Genomic DNA, 16556 nt, shown 5'->3' on the forward strand with positions numbered 1-16556 from the left:
GCCACAGACCTTTTGAGACCCCTTAAAATTACTAAGAGATTCTGGAACATTAGTAAAATTGTGCCCTGCTAACAATCTGACACATGCATAGACTTTCTTAATAATAAAAAAAAAAAAGTAAAGTATGAGCTTAAGCATAATTTCTAATAGAAACAGATGTAAATGCTAGTTTAAGTGGTTTGTCAGAGTGGACGTAAATGGATTGTGTCTCAGTGACCATCCTAATCACTAAAGGACTTTGAATATAATGATGTTAACATTAACCCCTGCCTAGTTTCAAATTACTGCATGAAGTAGACACGTTTTTGAAATATCGAAATTTATTAGCCTGGTATGTATACTAGAAATCTGTATTTTTCCATCTTATTCAGATCAACCTTAAAATGTAAAAATATTAAGAATGCAATTGCAGGTTGATTTGAAAATAATCTAATACAGAAAGCTAATCACAAAATAATTTAAAAAGAATACTGAGAGGGCCAGAGAGGGGCATGGATAGTTAGGGTGGCTAGATCCTACATAGCTTACTGCACAGTTCGAGTACCGGACCCAGTGGCCTAAGAAATACACCAGGGGTGTGTGTGTGTGTGTGTGTGTGTGTGTGTGTGTGTGTGTGTTTGTGTGTCCAAACTCCCCAAAGGAAGGAGAGATGGAAGAAAAGGGATTGTGGCATGGCCATGCCACAGGGGGGTGCTTTTTCCCTTCCCCTCCCTCTAGCTCTCTCTCGTGAGTACACACACCCTCTGGAATTTTTTTTTAAAGGAAGAAGAAAACAGAGAGACTGATATACAAATGAGTAAAAAGGAGGCAAAATTATTAGAAATTATAAGAAATCAGTTAAAATATGATTTTTTCCATATAGTTATCGAAGAGAAGCATTTAAAGAAGAAAAGCAAGTTTCTCAGGTTAGTTTCTTTATAAATTAGACTGTAATTTAATGCTTATTCTTATACCCATTTCAAATATTTTTCAATCAATAGTTTAAGTTCAATAAAAATGTACTTTGAAAATGTGCAAAGCAGGTAATCTTGAAACAGAAATAGATTATTTCAGATGATTAAAAGATGAAAAGTGGCAACAACATTTACCATTTGCTTCCTCTTGTATTTTAGGTTGATGATTTATTTGCATTTCTGCAAAAATAAAAGTGAAGTGCAGTTAATAATAGATCCGTCTGATGACATTGTAAGTGGCAGAAAAATGAAGTGAGTTTAACTCTTGAATAACAGTGGCAAATCCTTAGGTGGGTTTTTAACTTAGGGCAGGGCATACGACATTGCCAAGACACAGCTTTACGTATGTTTTTATTTCCACTGTGAGCAATAACTATAAATCCAATACAAAGGTAAACGATCAAAGGAAACGTCTGGGGCAACTGGGGAATCGTGTTCCGCAGCATCCAGAGGTGGCAAAATCATCTTGTACCTTCTTCAACTGACGGTTTCATTAATCCTCACCTTGAAGATAAAGTTCAATTTCAGAATGAATTATGCCCTGAGACATAAAGGGAAGCCATCTGAGGAAAAAGGAAAGGAGGGAGGGAGGGAAGAAAACAAGAGAGAAAATTAATTTTGGATTTTCTAGAGTTTTATGATAAGCTTGATTCTTGACTAATTAGTAAGATTAAAAGGTAACTATAACACTAGCTTTTCGTACAGTCTAATACAACCTACTGCATACTCATCGTTGTGCTAAGAATGGCACCCTAACTGTGGCTAGAGAATAAAACATCTAAGTCTGCTAAATCTGCTCACCACCCCCTCTGCAAGTCCCTCGGCCTCAGTCTGGGCACTGTGCCCCAGCTGGGCTCTCAGAGCGCTCAAGGTTCCCAGTAAGACAAAGGCAGGGCAGCTCTAAGACCCTGCGCCTGAGCCGGGGCAGTCTAGGAGGCGCAGCCTGCCCAGCAGTGTGCTGGAAACTTGGCACAGAAAAGTAAATCCCACCACTTAGTATGTCCTCTATGGGAGTCTCTGTCTTACTTTCACATGATTTCCTGTGAAATCTTTCCCTCGGTGTCTACAGAAAAAATCATATTACCTAAAAACTGGGTAAAAATATTACCCCTTTGGAAAACGTGCTCAAGGTGAGTAATAGCTCATCCGGGCAGCTTCCCCCGAACCAGCCAGACTTCATGCTCCCTGTTACAGCAAACGCCAAGGCTGGACTCAGAAATCCAACTCTACCACTCACTGACGTGGTGTTCCTGCCCCTGGAGGCTTCGCTTCCCTGACTAAATCACTTGCCCCCTAGAGGCCTGACAGCACCGAGCTGAAGCAGAAATTCATGACAAAGTACTTGGTGTACTATTCAGTAATACATCGATCTCATTATCACACCACGAAAACCACAGTTGTGGCTACCACATGCACAGACTGCCATTCCCTTCCCTCATCCATCTAGCCATTCCATACGTACTGAGAAAGTGCCCTCTGTGCGCCAGGCACATGGCGGAGTGCTGGGGCAGCAAGAACAACAGAGAAAAGGAACCTGACCTGCGGGAGCTCCCGGTGTAAAAGAAGGAAACAAACGTGAAAGATACAAACGCAGCCGCGTGGCGGGTAACCTCAGAAACAGAGACATACGGGAGCAGGAAGGAGACGGAGAGCCTCTGAATGGCAAGAAAGGGGAAGTACCAAAGAATAAAGGATAGGGCCAGCTGCTGGCGTGACAGTTATGTTGCTGGACTTGTACACAGCTGACCACAGTTCGAGTCCTGGCCTCAGCCTCAAAATCATGCTGTGTGCATGCGTGTGCAGGGTCAAGATCCTGGGAGGAGAATGAAAGAAGGGATTGCGTCATGGCCATCCCCCCCAGGATGATTTCTCACTTTCCCTCTCACTGTCTCTGTGTGTCTCTCACTCTGGCGAGTCCTTGTGCCCTACGGCAAAAACCTCTTTAAAAAAAAATGAAGAACAAAAGAAAACTCCACAAAGAAGGACACTGGAGCTGAAGGCTAGGCAAGTATGCACCAGCAGGAAGGGACCATTGAGAGAGAGCCTGGAGAAGGTGCCGAGTGGCCCAAGCGTCCATGTGCTGGAGTGCAGGCAGTCACTGGGCAAGACGGGGCTGCGGGGAGGGGCAGGGCATGTAAGAGGAGGTCATAGGACCGGAGAATGCCAAGGACTTGGAGGCTGAGCTCGCTCTACATTCCCCAGATGATGGTAAGACACAGCGCGTAAAGGTGAGCCGCGAGCTCACACAGTCCTGCGCAGCTGTCGGGACTCTCATCTCCATCCTTCAAAACCTGTGAGAGCCCGTTTCCTCCTGACCGCCGCAGCTCAGCGTTCTGTCCTCCTCCTCTGGAATCTAATAACACACACAACTCATTCTACACGTAAAGTTATCTCCTCATGATGCAATCTTGTTTCACTATTAGATCATGAGGAAGGTCATGATGTATTTTTCTATGTTTTGCTATGCAAAAATGTGTCGTGAATTTTCTAATATTGCGTGTGGGATTATGCATCCCATCTTTCCAGCTAGATTGTCACCATAAAGAACTGACTTCATATGTCAGAACAAAAGCTCTCAGCTTTGTGTTTAAGAAAATAGGCTTTAGATTCGATGTGGAGCCAGACTTCCATGCCCTAGCTCTCTCTTAGCCTCGATCTCCTTGTTTGTAAATATGGATAATTAGAGCACATGCACAACAGGGACACGGGGTTAAACACGTATAAGTTTATCGTGGTGCCAGACATGTGATAAATTCTAGTTCTTACTACATTTACTCATTGCCAAATACAATTCCTTGTACACTGCTGGTATTATAGCAAATATATGAGGGCCGACTGCCGGTCCATCAGAAATCACTCCCCGGTTTTCAGATGGGTGGTAACGAAGCAGGCCCTAGATAGTAATGTGTGTGCCCGGGACCTGCCTTTATTTTGGATGACTGAGGCAGGAATGGGCACCTGATACAGGCTTAGTCAGTCAGATGTTCTCTTTCACTGTTCGGACCTAAGACACACAGAAACTGCGATCAGGTGGCACCGTGCATGGGGGTTTCATAGTACCTGCGTTGTACATTGTTCTTCATAATTTTCTAGTTTATAACATCTAGCTTTATTTCTCAAGGCTGAATCACATGGAGATCACCTTCAAAATTTCCCTTTCTAAAATTGGTCTTAATGAATTTCTTATCCTTGTAACCAAACTAGCTTTTACTGACTGACCAATTTGACTATATGATTCAAACCCTGACACCCCCCCCCAAAAAATCCCACTTTCTCCTCTAATCTCATCTCTTACTGAGTCCATTTCTGAACAGTCTCTTCTCTGATTTTTCTTTTTCCCGAAGGTACTGGATGCAGTGCTATGTCTGATGAAGGCTAGCCAAGTATGTACCAGCAGGCAAACAAGAGGTCAGGAGGGCAACCATTGAGAGAGAGCCCCTGGCGAAGGTGCCGAGCTGCCACAAGAGTCCACGTGCTATAGCCCTAAACACTACAGAGACATTTGGGTAGCATGTGCCTATTAAAAATGACTCACTCTCTATTACGCCAGGCTCAGAATTCCTAAACATCTGAAATCATCATGACTATTCACTCTTAATTCCCTTCAGTGGCCATCATTCCTATGACGATTTTTCTTTTTTTTTTTTTTTGAGAGGTTTTTGCTATAGGGTGTGCATGCTTACCAGAAAGACAGAGAGAGACAGAGAGATAGAAAACGAGAAATCAGCCCCCAGGGGGATGGCCACACCGCAATCCCTTCTCCATTCTCCTCTCCAGATCTTGGGCACGCACGCACACACGCCCGGTATGAGTTTAAACTACCGGGTCCGAAACTCAAACCGCAATCGGCTACATGGGAGTTCAGCAATATAGCCATTACACCAACTGCTGGTCCCATTTCTATGAAGATTTTAAAAAATGGTTTTATATTGGAGCAGATATTTATTCATGAATTATAATTTTCTTCTTTTTTATATATGTATTTTTTTTTGCATGTGCTCACTGGAAAGAGACAGAGAGGGAAAGTAAGAAATTACCCCTCTCCCTGCCCCCAGAGGGGATGGCCACACTGCAATCCCTTCTCCTCCATTCTCCTCTCAGGATTGTAGGCACACAAACACATGCACCTGGCACGTTTCTCAAACCATGGGATCCAGGACTCCAACCTGGAGCTGGCCATATGGGATCAAGTCCTTTAACCACTATGAAATCTGCCGGCCTTCATGAACTATTTTTGATGAATAGGATCGGAGGGAGTCTAGTGGGTCTCGGTGTTATATTGACAGCACACACACTTTTTCTTCTGTACATATACCTCCATACACCTGCCTAGGTTGTGCCCAAGCCCATCTTTGAATCCTTTGATTTCTATACCAAAATGTACTTTTAAAACATTAAAAATTAAAAAAAAATAATAAACAAACTGAGAGAACTAGCCAAAGCTAGTATTGAAGAATATAAACCAGGTTCCTGCATTAGGACAAGAAAATTTCTCCCAAATTAATGAACAGATGGGAGTATTGGAGCAGTAGGCTTGAGAGGGGCAGTAATGATGTTAAAGAAGTGGGACGAAAGCAAGCCAGAGAAGTCTGCCTGCTCAAGTGCACCTCGCAGATTATGCAGCCACTGCGGAAGAATGCCTAAGTATCCCAGGTCACCGCTCTCTCATTGGCCTAGCTAGGAAACACAAAGGCAAGAGAAGAAAACTCTTTTAAGAGTAGACAACCATAGAATGGGTTGTGGTGGTTCTGCCTGCAAACTTTGGCGTGTTCTCTTTTGTTTTGTTGCCAAGAAAGAGGTGCCTAAAAAGGTAAGGAATGGTACAGATCACATTTTGTCTGACATACGTTTTAGACAGGGTACGCATTCACACTGAAAATGGTGGAAGAAACACTTGAAAGTTCTGTATCTCCACCCCCATCCCTAAAAATGAGCAAGACTCATCGCCTCATTCTGTCAGTTTCCCACCATCACTACTTGTCACTTTCGCACCAAGGAATGGCTCAAACTGACAAAGAAGAGCACAGAAATCTGCAGCAGCACAAATACAAGCTCAGAATAGCAAGAAATGATTAATAGTGGCCTCTTTCAGGAAAAAAAAAATCAGTAAAGTTAAATGATTGCTCAGTCTCATGATAATTTTTATTATTATTATCTTCTCTCTATAAAAATAGTATTTTATATTTCTGTATGTTACCAAAATTTCAACATCCTTTTTTATCTATATTATTCATCATATCTTCTTACTTTCCAGAAAGAGAAAATAAAATCATTTGTTCATAGGCCAAATTATTTTTAAAATAAATAATTGCATAAATTTTTTTGAGAGATCTTTGCTATAGGACACTTGTGCTCTCCGGAGAGACAGAGAAAGAGAAAGCAAGAAATCACCCCTGGGGAAGGATGGCCACACCACAATCTCTTCTCCCCTATTTACCTCCGGGGATTTGGGGCATGCATGCATATGCATCTAGCATGAGTTTTAAGCCACCAGATCTGAAACTTGAACCACAGTCAGCCACATGGGAGTCCAGTGCCCTAACCACCATGCCATCTGCTGGCCTCTGAATATATTATTTTCAATGAGACATTTGAGGATATTAAGAGGTAACTAACATAAAGATTAGGTGACTTTTAGATCCCATTATGTTTTCCCTTCTCCCTTCCTCCCTTCTTTCCTTTCTGGATTTCTGACTATAAATATTGGCCAAATCTCTACTTGGTATAAGAAATCATGCTGGTCAATAAAAAGAAATGTATGTGATCCTACCCTTAAAAAGTTTATCATCTTTACCTTAGGCAAACACAGTCACAACCAGCAAAGACATTATGTGCCAGGTCTAAGTCAAGTTGTGGACTATCTGAAAGCGGGTAGAGATGACCTTGCTTCTGCCTGGACAAGCAAGAAAGTTTCATGACATAGATAGCATTTTACCCTGAGCCTCAAATCATAAGGATTTTAATAAGTAGAGAAAAGGATCAAATTACCTAAGACTTTGAGATTCTCCCTGGAGAATGTCGAGAAAAAAGAGCAAAATCCACTTTCTTGGGGAGAACTAGAAGAGCAGCCTGAAAGGCCAATGGCTGAGGTGGGGGTGGAGGTCGGGGATGGAGGGATGTTAACTCATCTAAAATCTGTCACACGAACTAAGAGCTTCACAGAGTAGGTCCCAATGTGAAGGTCCCTTGCCAACTACGTGCACACAAGAGAAGGGTGCTGTTGAGTGCGGGCTGGACCTGGGTCTTCTCCTATCCCTCCTCACGGATGATGCATTGAGCCCTGCTTTGTACAGGACCTAGTTTATGGATTTGCTGCTTTAGCATGCACTTCCTGGATACCTACTATGTTCTATGTTTGCCTGCGTACATCGACCACCACCTCCTAAGAGACTGGGCCTTTCTTGCAGTAACTTTCAGAGTTGGCATTGTTACAAGCAAGCAAAATAGTCTGACTAATAAGAAAGGAGGAGTGAAGAGGTGATTATCAGTCTTGCTTGTGTTTCAGAGTTTCCTGCATTAAGCTGAAAGCAATCAAACAATCAAGGTCAAGACTTCCCGTGGTGGTGGAGCAACTTCAGTTTTTCAAGACTCAGCTGTCCTGAGACAGGCAAACTACTTATGATATGTTTTGCTTAAAAACCTACACAGGGAGACACTAGTTGTTTTTTAATTCTAGTGCTGATACTCAGAATTCTCACTCTTTGGCACTTTTCTGTTACCATTAACACTTAACGATGGGCATTAGGTAATAATTTTGTTTATATATGTCTTAGTGGATTTCATGTTCGAATTCCAAATCCATCCTTTAACGTGACTTCCCTTAGGGCTTCCGGTATCTTGACTAACACATGACAGTTGATTCGCTCCATTACTTACGTAAATTTAATCTATTCGATCCCAGGAACCATGGTAGAAGTTGAATGTAAAAAATATAAAATAACAGCCCAACCATAGGAAAAGTCTGTTGCAAAGTGACACACAAACACATGAATAATACAGTACGTAGTAAGTGCTGAGTTTCTGAAAGGGGCAGAGAAGTGGCAGTTTCCCAGCCTAAGGCTTCGGGAAACACTTCCTGGCAGAAGGAACACATCTTTTGTCAGTTCCTCAGGAAATACAGAGGTGAGAGCCTTTGGGACTCCAGGCATAAAAGCAGGGCAAAGAGTTGGGCAAAACTCAGATGGGAGAGTACAGCTGAGAGCACACTGAACCCGAAGAGGGATGGATGAACTGTGCCCAGGCCCTGGCCTGGCTGTTGCCCTAGTGCGTGGCCAAAGCTGGCTTCGGCCATGATGGTTCCCAGAGTGTGACCCCAGGGTGAAGGAAGGCTTGTCAGCCAACTCTGTGCAAAGGCCTGCCCCACCCAGGGGGTCCAGAGTTCGTTCAGTGGACCAACAGACTGCTGTTCAACAATTACTAAGAAGATAGCGAGGACTGCGAAAGGTGGGCGTGGGCCTGGGGAGGAGGTGGATGCTATCTACGAAAGGATCCAAGAGTTGCTACAGTCTGTTCTTTCCATACTGAAAACCTTATTTATTTATTTTTCAGATTTGCCAAAGGGTACATACGTTGGCCTGGGGGGTGAGGAGAGGCAGAGAGAAAGTGAGAGAGCACCCCCATGGCAGATGGTCATGTTTCAATCCCTTTTCCTCCCTCTCGCCCTCCTTCCGGGGTTTTAGACACACACAGCCAGGTGCCCAGTTATGTTTCCCAAGTCACCTGGTCCGGGACTCGAACCTCGCAGCTAGCCATGTGAGGCCCATCATGCCACCAGCTGGCCCATGGAAACCTTTTTAAGTCTTGTTTTCTCTGACTTTACATAAAGAAAATTATCGTAGCCCTTCTCCTGAAGAGGAGGGGGAAAAAAGTAAAGAATCCTGAATAACAATGAGGCAGGAACATTTGGACGGTGTGAGCTGCACCATGGGCTCTGAGGAACACTGCGGCTTGTCCTGATTCCTTAGGCTAATCCGCCTCAGGGTCGCTCCACCTCTCTGACCACAATTTAGTTTTGAGAAGACAAAGCTGGTCATGCTGCTCTCTCCGCCTTGACAAGTCGAGTTGGCTAAGTTTTTAAAATATCTGTTATTTGCATTTAATTTTCCGATTCCTGCATCTATAAATTCTCCTTCTATTTAGAATTGCCCTAGCTAGGGCCTTTATGTCAAACAACTTGCTCCCGCGAGCTCATGTCAATGTCATTTCCGAATCAGTCAGGAGTACTGAGCGGCAACACTGAGAGCCTCGCGGCACCGCCCGCCTCGGGCAGAAACCTCAGCTACAGCTGCCTGTGCATCCAGACCCTCAAGGTCAAGTGAGTAACAAACATATTATAGACGACGCCATTTCTATTGAAAGACAGATACTGCCTTTTTTTCACGGATCTCATCAGGGAAGCCAAGGCTCGCACATACACCCACGTAAACAGTACTCTAAGTTTGGTAACACAGGAAATCTGAGAGTCCTGGTTTAGTGCTGACAACTTTTGCAGTGCATAGTGCACTACAGGATCTGCTCAAATGGTGTATGTGTATCACACACAGATTATATAGTGTCCCCCAAAACCCATGTCTGCATAGAACCACAGAATGTCATCTGATCTGAAAGAGGGTCTTTGCAGTGTGATTATTAAGATGAGGCCATACTAGCGTGCGGGGCCTGGTCCAATGTCCTTAGAAGCAGAGAAGAGACTCAGACAAAGGGAAGACAGCCATGTGACGACCGAGGCACATACTGGAGTGACGTAGCTGCAGGCCAAGGAATGCCAAGGATTGCCAGCAACCACCAGAAGTCAGAAGAAGCAAAGATGGGTTGTTTCCAGAACCCTCTGACAGAGGATGCCCTGACTAGACCTAGAGTTTGGACTACTGGCCTCTCGCAGTTCAGATGTGAGAGAACACATTGCTGTTGTCTAAAGTCACCAAGTTTAGAGCCAGTCGGTGGCACTCCGCAGTTCAAGCCTCAGAGCCTGTGGCGCATGTGTGTGCGTGCCCTAAATCCTGAGAGGAGGATGGAGGAGAAGGGACTGTGGCGGCATGGCCCTCCCCTCTGGAGGGTGATTTCTGGCACTCGCTCTCTCTCTCTCTATCTCTCTCTCTTTCTCCCCCCCCACCCCCGGTGAGCACACTTACCCTATAGAAAAAAACAAATAAATAAATAAAGTAACCAAGTTTGTGGCAAATTGTTACAGCAGCCACAGAAAACTAATACAAGTAGTAAATAAGAATATTTACATCAATTCACAGTCAGTTGAATGTGTGCCTTATTCAAACACGAATTTTGCTTGCTCCAAACTTCAAATAGCCTAACTTGCTGCGTAAATGGTAGCAATCCAGTGGCGAATCCCCTGTCTATAGTAAACGTGCAAAAGGCAGGAAAACCAGGTATAGAAATAAAACACAACATAAGGACGTGGGTGTGCAGCTGAAGGGAAAGCAAAGCTGGGCGCGAACGCTTGCAGCACGCATCTGCGGTGCAGGGACGCGCTCTCCCTGCCACTGCGCCGTGAACTCCAGCAGGGCTAAGCACTTCCCCTTGAGCTCCTGAAAGGAATGAGCCCTTGGCGTCTCTCTGCCCTCTTCAGCTGGACTGTAGACTCTCGTCGTTTGAGGAAGTTCCAAGGAACAGGATGGTAGGGCCTTTATGTCAAACAACTTGCTCCCGCGAGCTCATGTCAATGTCATTTCCGAATCAGTCAGGAGTACTGAGCGGCAACACTGAGAGCCTCGCGGCACCGCCCGCCTCGGGCAGAAACCTCAGCTACAGCTGCCTGTGCATCCAGACCCTCAAGGTCAAGTGAGTAACAAACATATTATAGACGACGCCATTTCTATTGAAAGACAGATACTGCCTTTTTTTCACGGATCTCATCAGGGAAGCCAAGGCTCGCACATACACCCACGTAAACAGTACTCTAAGTTTGGTAACACAGGAAATCTGAGAGTCCTGGTTTAGTGCTGACAACTTTTGCAGTGCATAGTGCACTACAGGATCTGCTCAAATGGTGTATGTGTATCACACACAGATTATATAGTGTCCCCCAAAACCCATGTCTGCATAGAACCACAGAATGTCATCTGATCTGAAAGAGGGTCTTTGCAGTGTGATTATTAAGATGAGGCCATACTAGCGTGCGGGGCCTGGTCCAATGTCCTTAGAAGCAGAGAAGAGACTCAGACAAAGGGAAGACAGCCATGTGACGACCGAGGCACATACTGGAGTGACGTAGCTGCAGGCCAAGGAATGCCAAGGATTGCCAGCAACCACCAGAAGTCAGAAGAAGCAAAGATGGGTTGTTTCCAGAACCCTCTGACAGAGGATGCCCTGACTAGACCTAGAGTTTGGACTACTGGCCTCTCGCAGTTCAGATGTGAGAGAACACATTGCTGTTGTCTAAAGTCACCAAGTTTAGAGCCAGTCGGTGGCACTCCGCAGTTCAAGCCTCAGAGCCTGTGGCGCATGTGTGTGCGTGCCCTAAATCCTGAGAGGAGGATGGAGGAGAAGGGACTGTGGCGGCATGGCCCTCCCCTCTGGAGGGTGATTTCTGGCACTCGCTCTCTCTCTCTCTATCTCTCTCTCTTTCTCCCCCCCCACCCCCGGTGAGCACACTTACCCTATAGAAAAAAACAAATAAATAAATAAAGTAACCAAGTTTGTGGCAAATTGTTACAGCAGCCACAGAAAACTAATACAAGTAGTAAATAAGAATATTTACATCAATTCACAGTCAGTTGAATGTGTGCCTTATTCAAACACGAATTTTGCTTGCTCCAAACTTCAAATAGCCTAACTTGCTGCGTAAATGGTAGCAATCCAGTGGCGAATCCCCTGTCTATAGTAAACGTGCAAAAGGCAGGAAAACCAGGTATAGAAATAAAACACAACATAAGGACGTGGGTGTGCAGCTGAAGGGAAAGCAAAGCTGGGCGCGAACGCTTGCAGCACGCATCTGCGGTGCAGGGACGCGCTCTCCCTGCCACTGCGCCGTGAACTCCAGCAGGGCTAAGCACTTCCCCTTGAGCTCCTGAAAGGAATGAGCCCTTGGCGTCTCTCTGCCCTCTTCAGCTGGACTGTAGACTCTCGTCGTTTGAGGAAGTTCCAAGGAACAGGATGGAGCTATTCTGTCCTTTTCCCTCCTGTGGTACGTCTGCATGAGCATTTACGCCGCCTGCACCCCGGAACTCACGATGCTCAGTGAGCATCCCCAGCATCCTGCCCGCCGCCGGGCCTCCCACCCCAACTGCCAGACCGCGCGGTCAGGCTCCTGAGGGCAGCCATGGGTCTCCTCGGCCTCTTGGATGCGGCCTCCCAGACTCTGCGGGTAATATTCTCTATCCTTGACCTTTCATGCAGGGAGAAGATTGAGGAGCACAAAAGCAACTACAAGTAGCAAGAGAGTAGTCTTTTTCTGTTGCTGAAAGAGCCCTGCTGTGCCCACGTTCTAATCCTGCTGCTTATTCTACTCTGAGAATTAAGGCAGTAGGGTCTGCCCCATCTCTTTTTACCTGCAGAGTAAGAAGTGGTTTTTGTAACTTGCCTTCTTCATTAGTGTCTTCTATAAATGGGCATTGGCTTCAGGACCTAGTGTGTGCAGGGCATCGATTATCGGCATTTGATCCATCAGGATGACACTTATCTATTATATTAGGTGCCTAACATTTTTGCATATATGATCCATTGGAACTAATTCAGCTCCTTTCCCTTCCAGACACCGCGGTGTCTGCATAATTCAAACAGGAAGTCACGAAATGCCAAAGCAGATGACTGGGGAGACAGGTCATGGTGGAGCAGCACTGTGGTGTGGAATGTAGGCATGAAAAGTGGCCATCAAGAAGTAAATGTGAGCCAATAGATGGGCGGGAGGTTAAGGGGGCTGACTGGGTTCAAGCCCTGGACCTGGCAGTTTGAAAAACATGCCAGGCTTATGTGCACGCATGCCCCAAATCCTGATATCAGACTGGAAGAGAAAGGATTGTGATGTGGCCATCTCCTGTGGAGGGTGATTTTCCACTTCCTCTCTTTTTCTCTGTCTCTCTCTGTCACACATACACATGCCCACTAGCAAACTGAAAAGCCAAAAGAAAGAAAGAAAAGAAATCTAAATTATACCTGACTTTGTATTTAAGAGAACACGAGAACACCCTAGATGAAGCACTCCTGGTACTCTGACGTGGGAAAAGAGACAGAGCTGGTCCCGGCCCAGCGACGCCATATGTGGGGGGCTGCAGGTTGGGACGCGGTCCCCAAGTCCTCTCTGCTGCTCAGCACACGGGACTGCGGGCACGTGGTGAGCTGACTGGGAGAAGAGGGCGAGCGCTTCCAGTGGGCCACACTGCGCGCTTCCAGTGGGCCGCACTGCCTCCGGCTGAAGGCTGAGTCTGAACAGGAACATGAAGGAAGGACAGCATTGGGATGGGAGAGCAGAATGCAAGGCGTTGCTGAGTGAAGAACAGCATGCTCCGCGGGCCGAAAGTGAAATGAACAGCTTCGATTCACGTACATGGTCTAATCTCACTGAGATTCTATAAGAGGGATGTAAAAACAGACCAGAAAGGGAAAAAATGGGTCAGGCGGTATAAAGTCTTAAACTGAAAGATCACGAAGATTTGGGGGGTCTGTGGTTTTGAATTTTTGGTTATGAGGATTATCGGTGATTTTTACACAAGGGGGAATGACATACTCAAAACCCAGCTTTTTGTCCTTTTTTAAAAATTGCATGTTTTTAAGTTGCCAGTGATGTACGCACTTGCCAGAACGAGAGAATGAGGGGGGACGTGGTTATTCCTCAACCCCTTCCCCTCCGTTTCTCCAGCCTGTTGGGATTTGGGACACACGCACACACGCACCTAGTATGCTTTTCAAGACACTGGAGCTAGGATTTCAACTGTGGTCAGCTACGAGGGATCCAGCTCTTCTAACGCCTAGGCTACAGGGCCAGTCCTAAACTACAGCTTTAAAACTATTTTTTTCCATATTTATTCTTGAAAATTTTAGGGCCAAATTACATGGCAAAATACTAAAAAATAAACTAAAAAAAAAAAAAAAAAACTTAAAGGAAAAACTGAGGAAACAATGTCAAGTCCGAATGATGCCAGGAAGTGTCCCAGTGTGGAAGTGGTGGGCAGGGTAGATTGGGAAATGAAGACTAAGAGGATGGTGAGAAGATGGTCAGGTCCTGGCGAAGCAAGGGCACTGACTGGGGCTGAAATCACAGTGAGAAACAGGAAGAGACGAATTCAACAGGCACTCGGAAAGGAAGCGCCTGGATCCAACCACCAGGAAGGGAGCAGGGCAGGCGGGCCTGCCGGGTTCTCCTCGCGCCTGCTCTCGGTCACTTCTGTGTTAGTTTTCAGTGGTGTACTTGTAGCATTTCACTTGAACCGCTTCATTATTTTTTGTTCCACTTTTGGCTTAGGACTTAAGGCTGTGATTGTCCTGGAATGTCTGAGTCCACACCTCTGAACTGCCCAATGATCCCGTGTTGCCTGTACAGAGGGTCTTCAAACAGTTCATGGAAAATACATATTATAAAAAAAGGAAGAGATTTCAAAGTTTTTTTGCACCAAAGTAAACACATACCTTAATTCTATTTTTCACAAGCTTTTTAAAGTCCCTATAATTATGTTATTTATAAGTAAATAAATACAAATATGTAAGCGAATATAAATTTATATATATATATGTGTGTGTGTGTACTAATGAAGCAATTCAAGTAAAATACTACAAATACACCACTGAAAACTAACACACATATATAATGCATACATATGTCAATTTTTTGCCTCATTTCCTGTCAATTTTCTATTTAGAGTAAAGGCTACAAGGCCCAACACCGAAGACTCAGAATTTCAAACTGGAACCCGATTTTTCTCACTCCTCTGGCCTCAATAGTTTCAGTGTAGAAACCTGCCCACACTCAGTCTGTTCCCAAGCCTGGAGCCCACTCTCTTCCCTGTGGCTGAGACCAAATCATGAGAAACATAAACGCCCATCCAGCTGAGGCAGAGAGTCTTTCTGCAAATGCAGGACTGGCAAAGATCTAGAGAGCAAGGCTTCTCCCTGTGAAAGCCACACTCCCTTAAGCAAAGAGCTATTGTATTTCTGATAGAGAGCTCTCAGGAAGGAAGTCCCTGTGGGACCTGGGCTCAGACCTAAAAGGAACAGAGCCAGCCCAAGGATGGAGGAAGTTGCCTCTGGACTTACTCACACGTAGCACAAGGGAAAGCCCAATTTATCTAAATCTTTGTATTTTTTTTTTTTTCTGAGAGTTTGTTTTTGCCAAAGGGTGTGTGGTGGGTTAGCCATGCTGCAATCCCTTCTCCTCCATTCACCTCTCGGGATTTTGGACACACACACACATATGTGCCTGGTGTGAGTTTCAAGCCGCAGGGTCCGGGACCCGAACCACGGTCAAACACAGGGGAGAATCCAGTGCCTTAACCAGTACTTTACCTGCTGGCCGCTAAAGCTTTGTATTTTCTATGTTCTGTTCTGAAAATTTTTCACTCAGAAATTCTCTAAACTTAATTCCCTTTTGAAAATGTAGCACTACAATTTTAATACTGTAAGGAAACCAATATTTAAATAAACATCCCTACGATTTATGTAATCATTTCCGGTATTAAATTTTCAATCTTTTTGTGACTCAGAAAATATTGTATGAAGAAATTACAAGACATTTTATGAAGTTTAGCAGAAGAGTGTTTACTTAAGGATCAGTGAGTTGTACAGGGATCAGCAGGCCGTATGGTTAAGGTGCTGGACACTCCCACATGGCCAACCACAGTTCGAATCCTGGACCTGGCCGCTTGCTTTCTCACTCTCTCTCTCTTTCTCTTGTCAAATTAAAATAAATGAATGAATAAATAAAATTAAATTAAAAATTTTAAAAAAGAATCAGTGAGCTGTTTATGTGTGTGCACACGTGCACACACACACACACACACACACAGAATTATCCACAGTGCAACACGCTCCTCCAAAGTGCCACAGAGAGCAGCATTACCTCTCACAGGTGAAGACGGAAGCAGACGCAGCGCCAGGGTCTTGGACCACGACCTTGTCACAGTACCAGTACTGTGATCTGTCACTGGCCTCACAGCGCAACAGCACCTTCTGCAGTTTTCCAAGGGACACTGCTTCTACTTGAAATTTATCAACCTGGAGCAGGAGACAGAGAAAAAACAAAACCCGCAGAAATTCTAGAGTCCAGCGCAAGACAGATGCAGGCAATACTAACAGCCAGAGCATTGCCAGAGGCAGCACAAAACTTTACCAGAGATAATCCTGCCACCGTTAGCATCAGAAGGGGTAATAAAGAAAGCAAAATTAGCAAATTACTTTTTTATCTATTAATAATATATTTCTGGCTACTTTTTTTTTGTTGTTGTTCTTGCAGTTTTATTTTCTCCATTTGTAATAGCATCCAGTCTATCAATGAAACCAGCCCACCCTAACAGAGAGGCTTTCTGCCTGCAGCTGCTCTCGCCCTGAGAGCAGTTCGTTAGGTGGCCAGGCTGACAGCCACACGGCCTCACGCTGCACTTCTTGCCACGAAGGCGAATGTTTCAAGGCATGTGACAAGATTTCTCCCTCCCTCTCTCC

The 16556-nt window shown here is 44.9% G+C and overlaps 1 protein-coding gene across 1 annotated transcript in view; it reads right to left on the reverse strand.

Annotated features, from left to right (window-relative positions):
* Positions 1-1098: 1098 nt before the first annotated feature.
* LOC102475442 (uncharacterized) overlaps positions 1099-16556 on the reverse strand; it is an 84972-nt gene continuing 69514 nt past the window's right edge. Inside the window, exons 10-11 of the mRNA XM_027773871.1 lie at positions 15958-16112; positions 1099-1516 (exon numbers count right to left, since the gene is read on the reverse strand). Coding sequence (XP_027629672.1) covers positions 1447-1516; positions 15958-16112 — 225 coding nt within the window. The 3' untranslated portion in view covers positions 1099-1446. The remainder of the gene's footprint in view (positions 1517-15957; positions 16113-16556) is intronic.

Source organism: Tupaia chinensis, unplaced genomic scaffold (genome assembly GCF_000334495.1).
Source record: "Tupaia chinensis unplaced genomic scaffold, TupChi_1.0 Scaffold000046_3, whole genome shotgun sequence".
Taxonomy (NCBI): domain Eukaryota; kingdom Metazoa; phylum Chordata; class Mammalia; order Scandentia; family Tupaiidae; genus Tupaia; species Tupaia belangeri.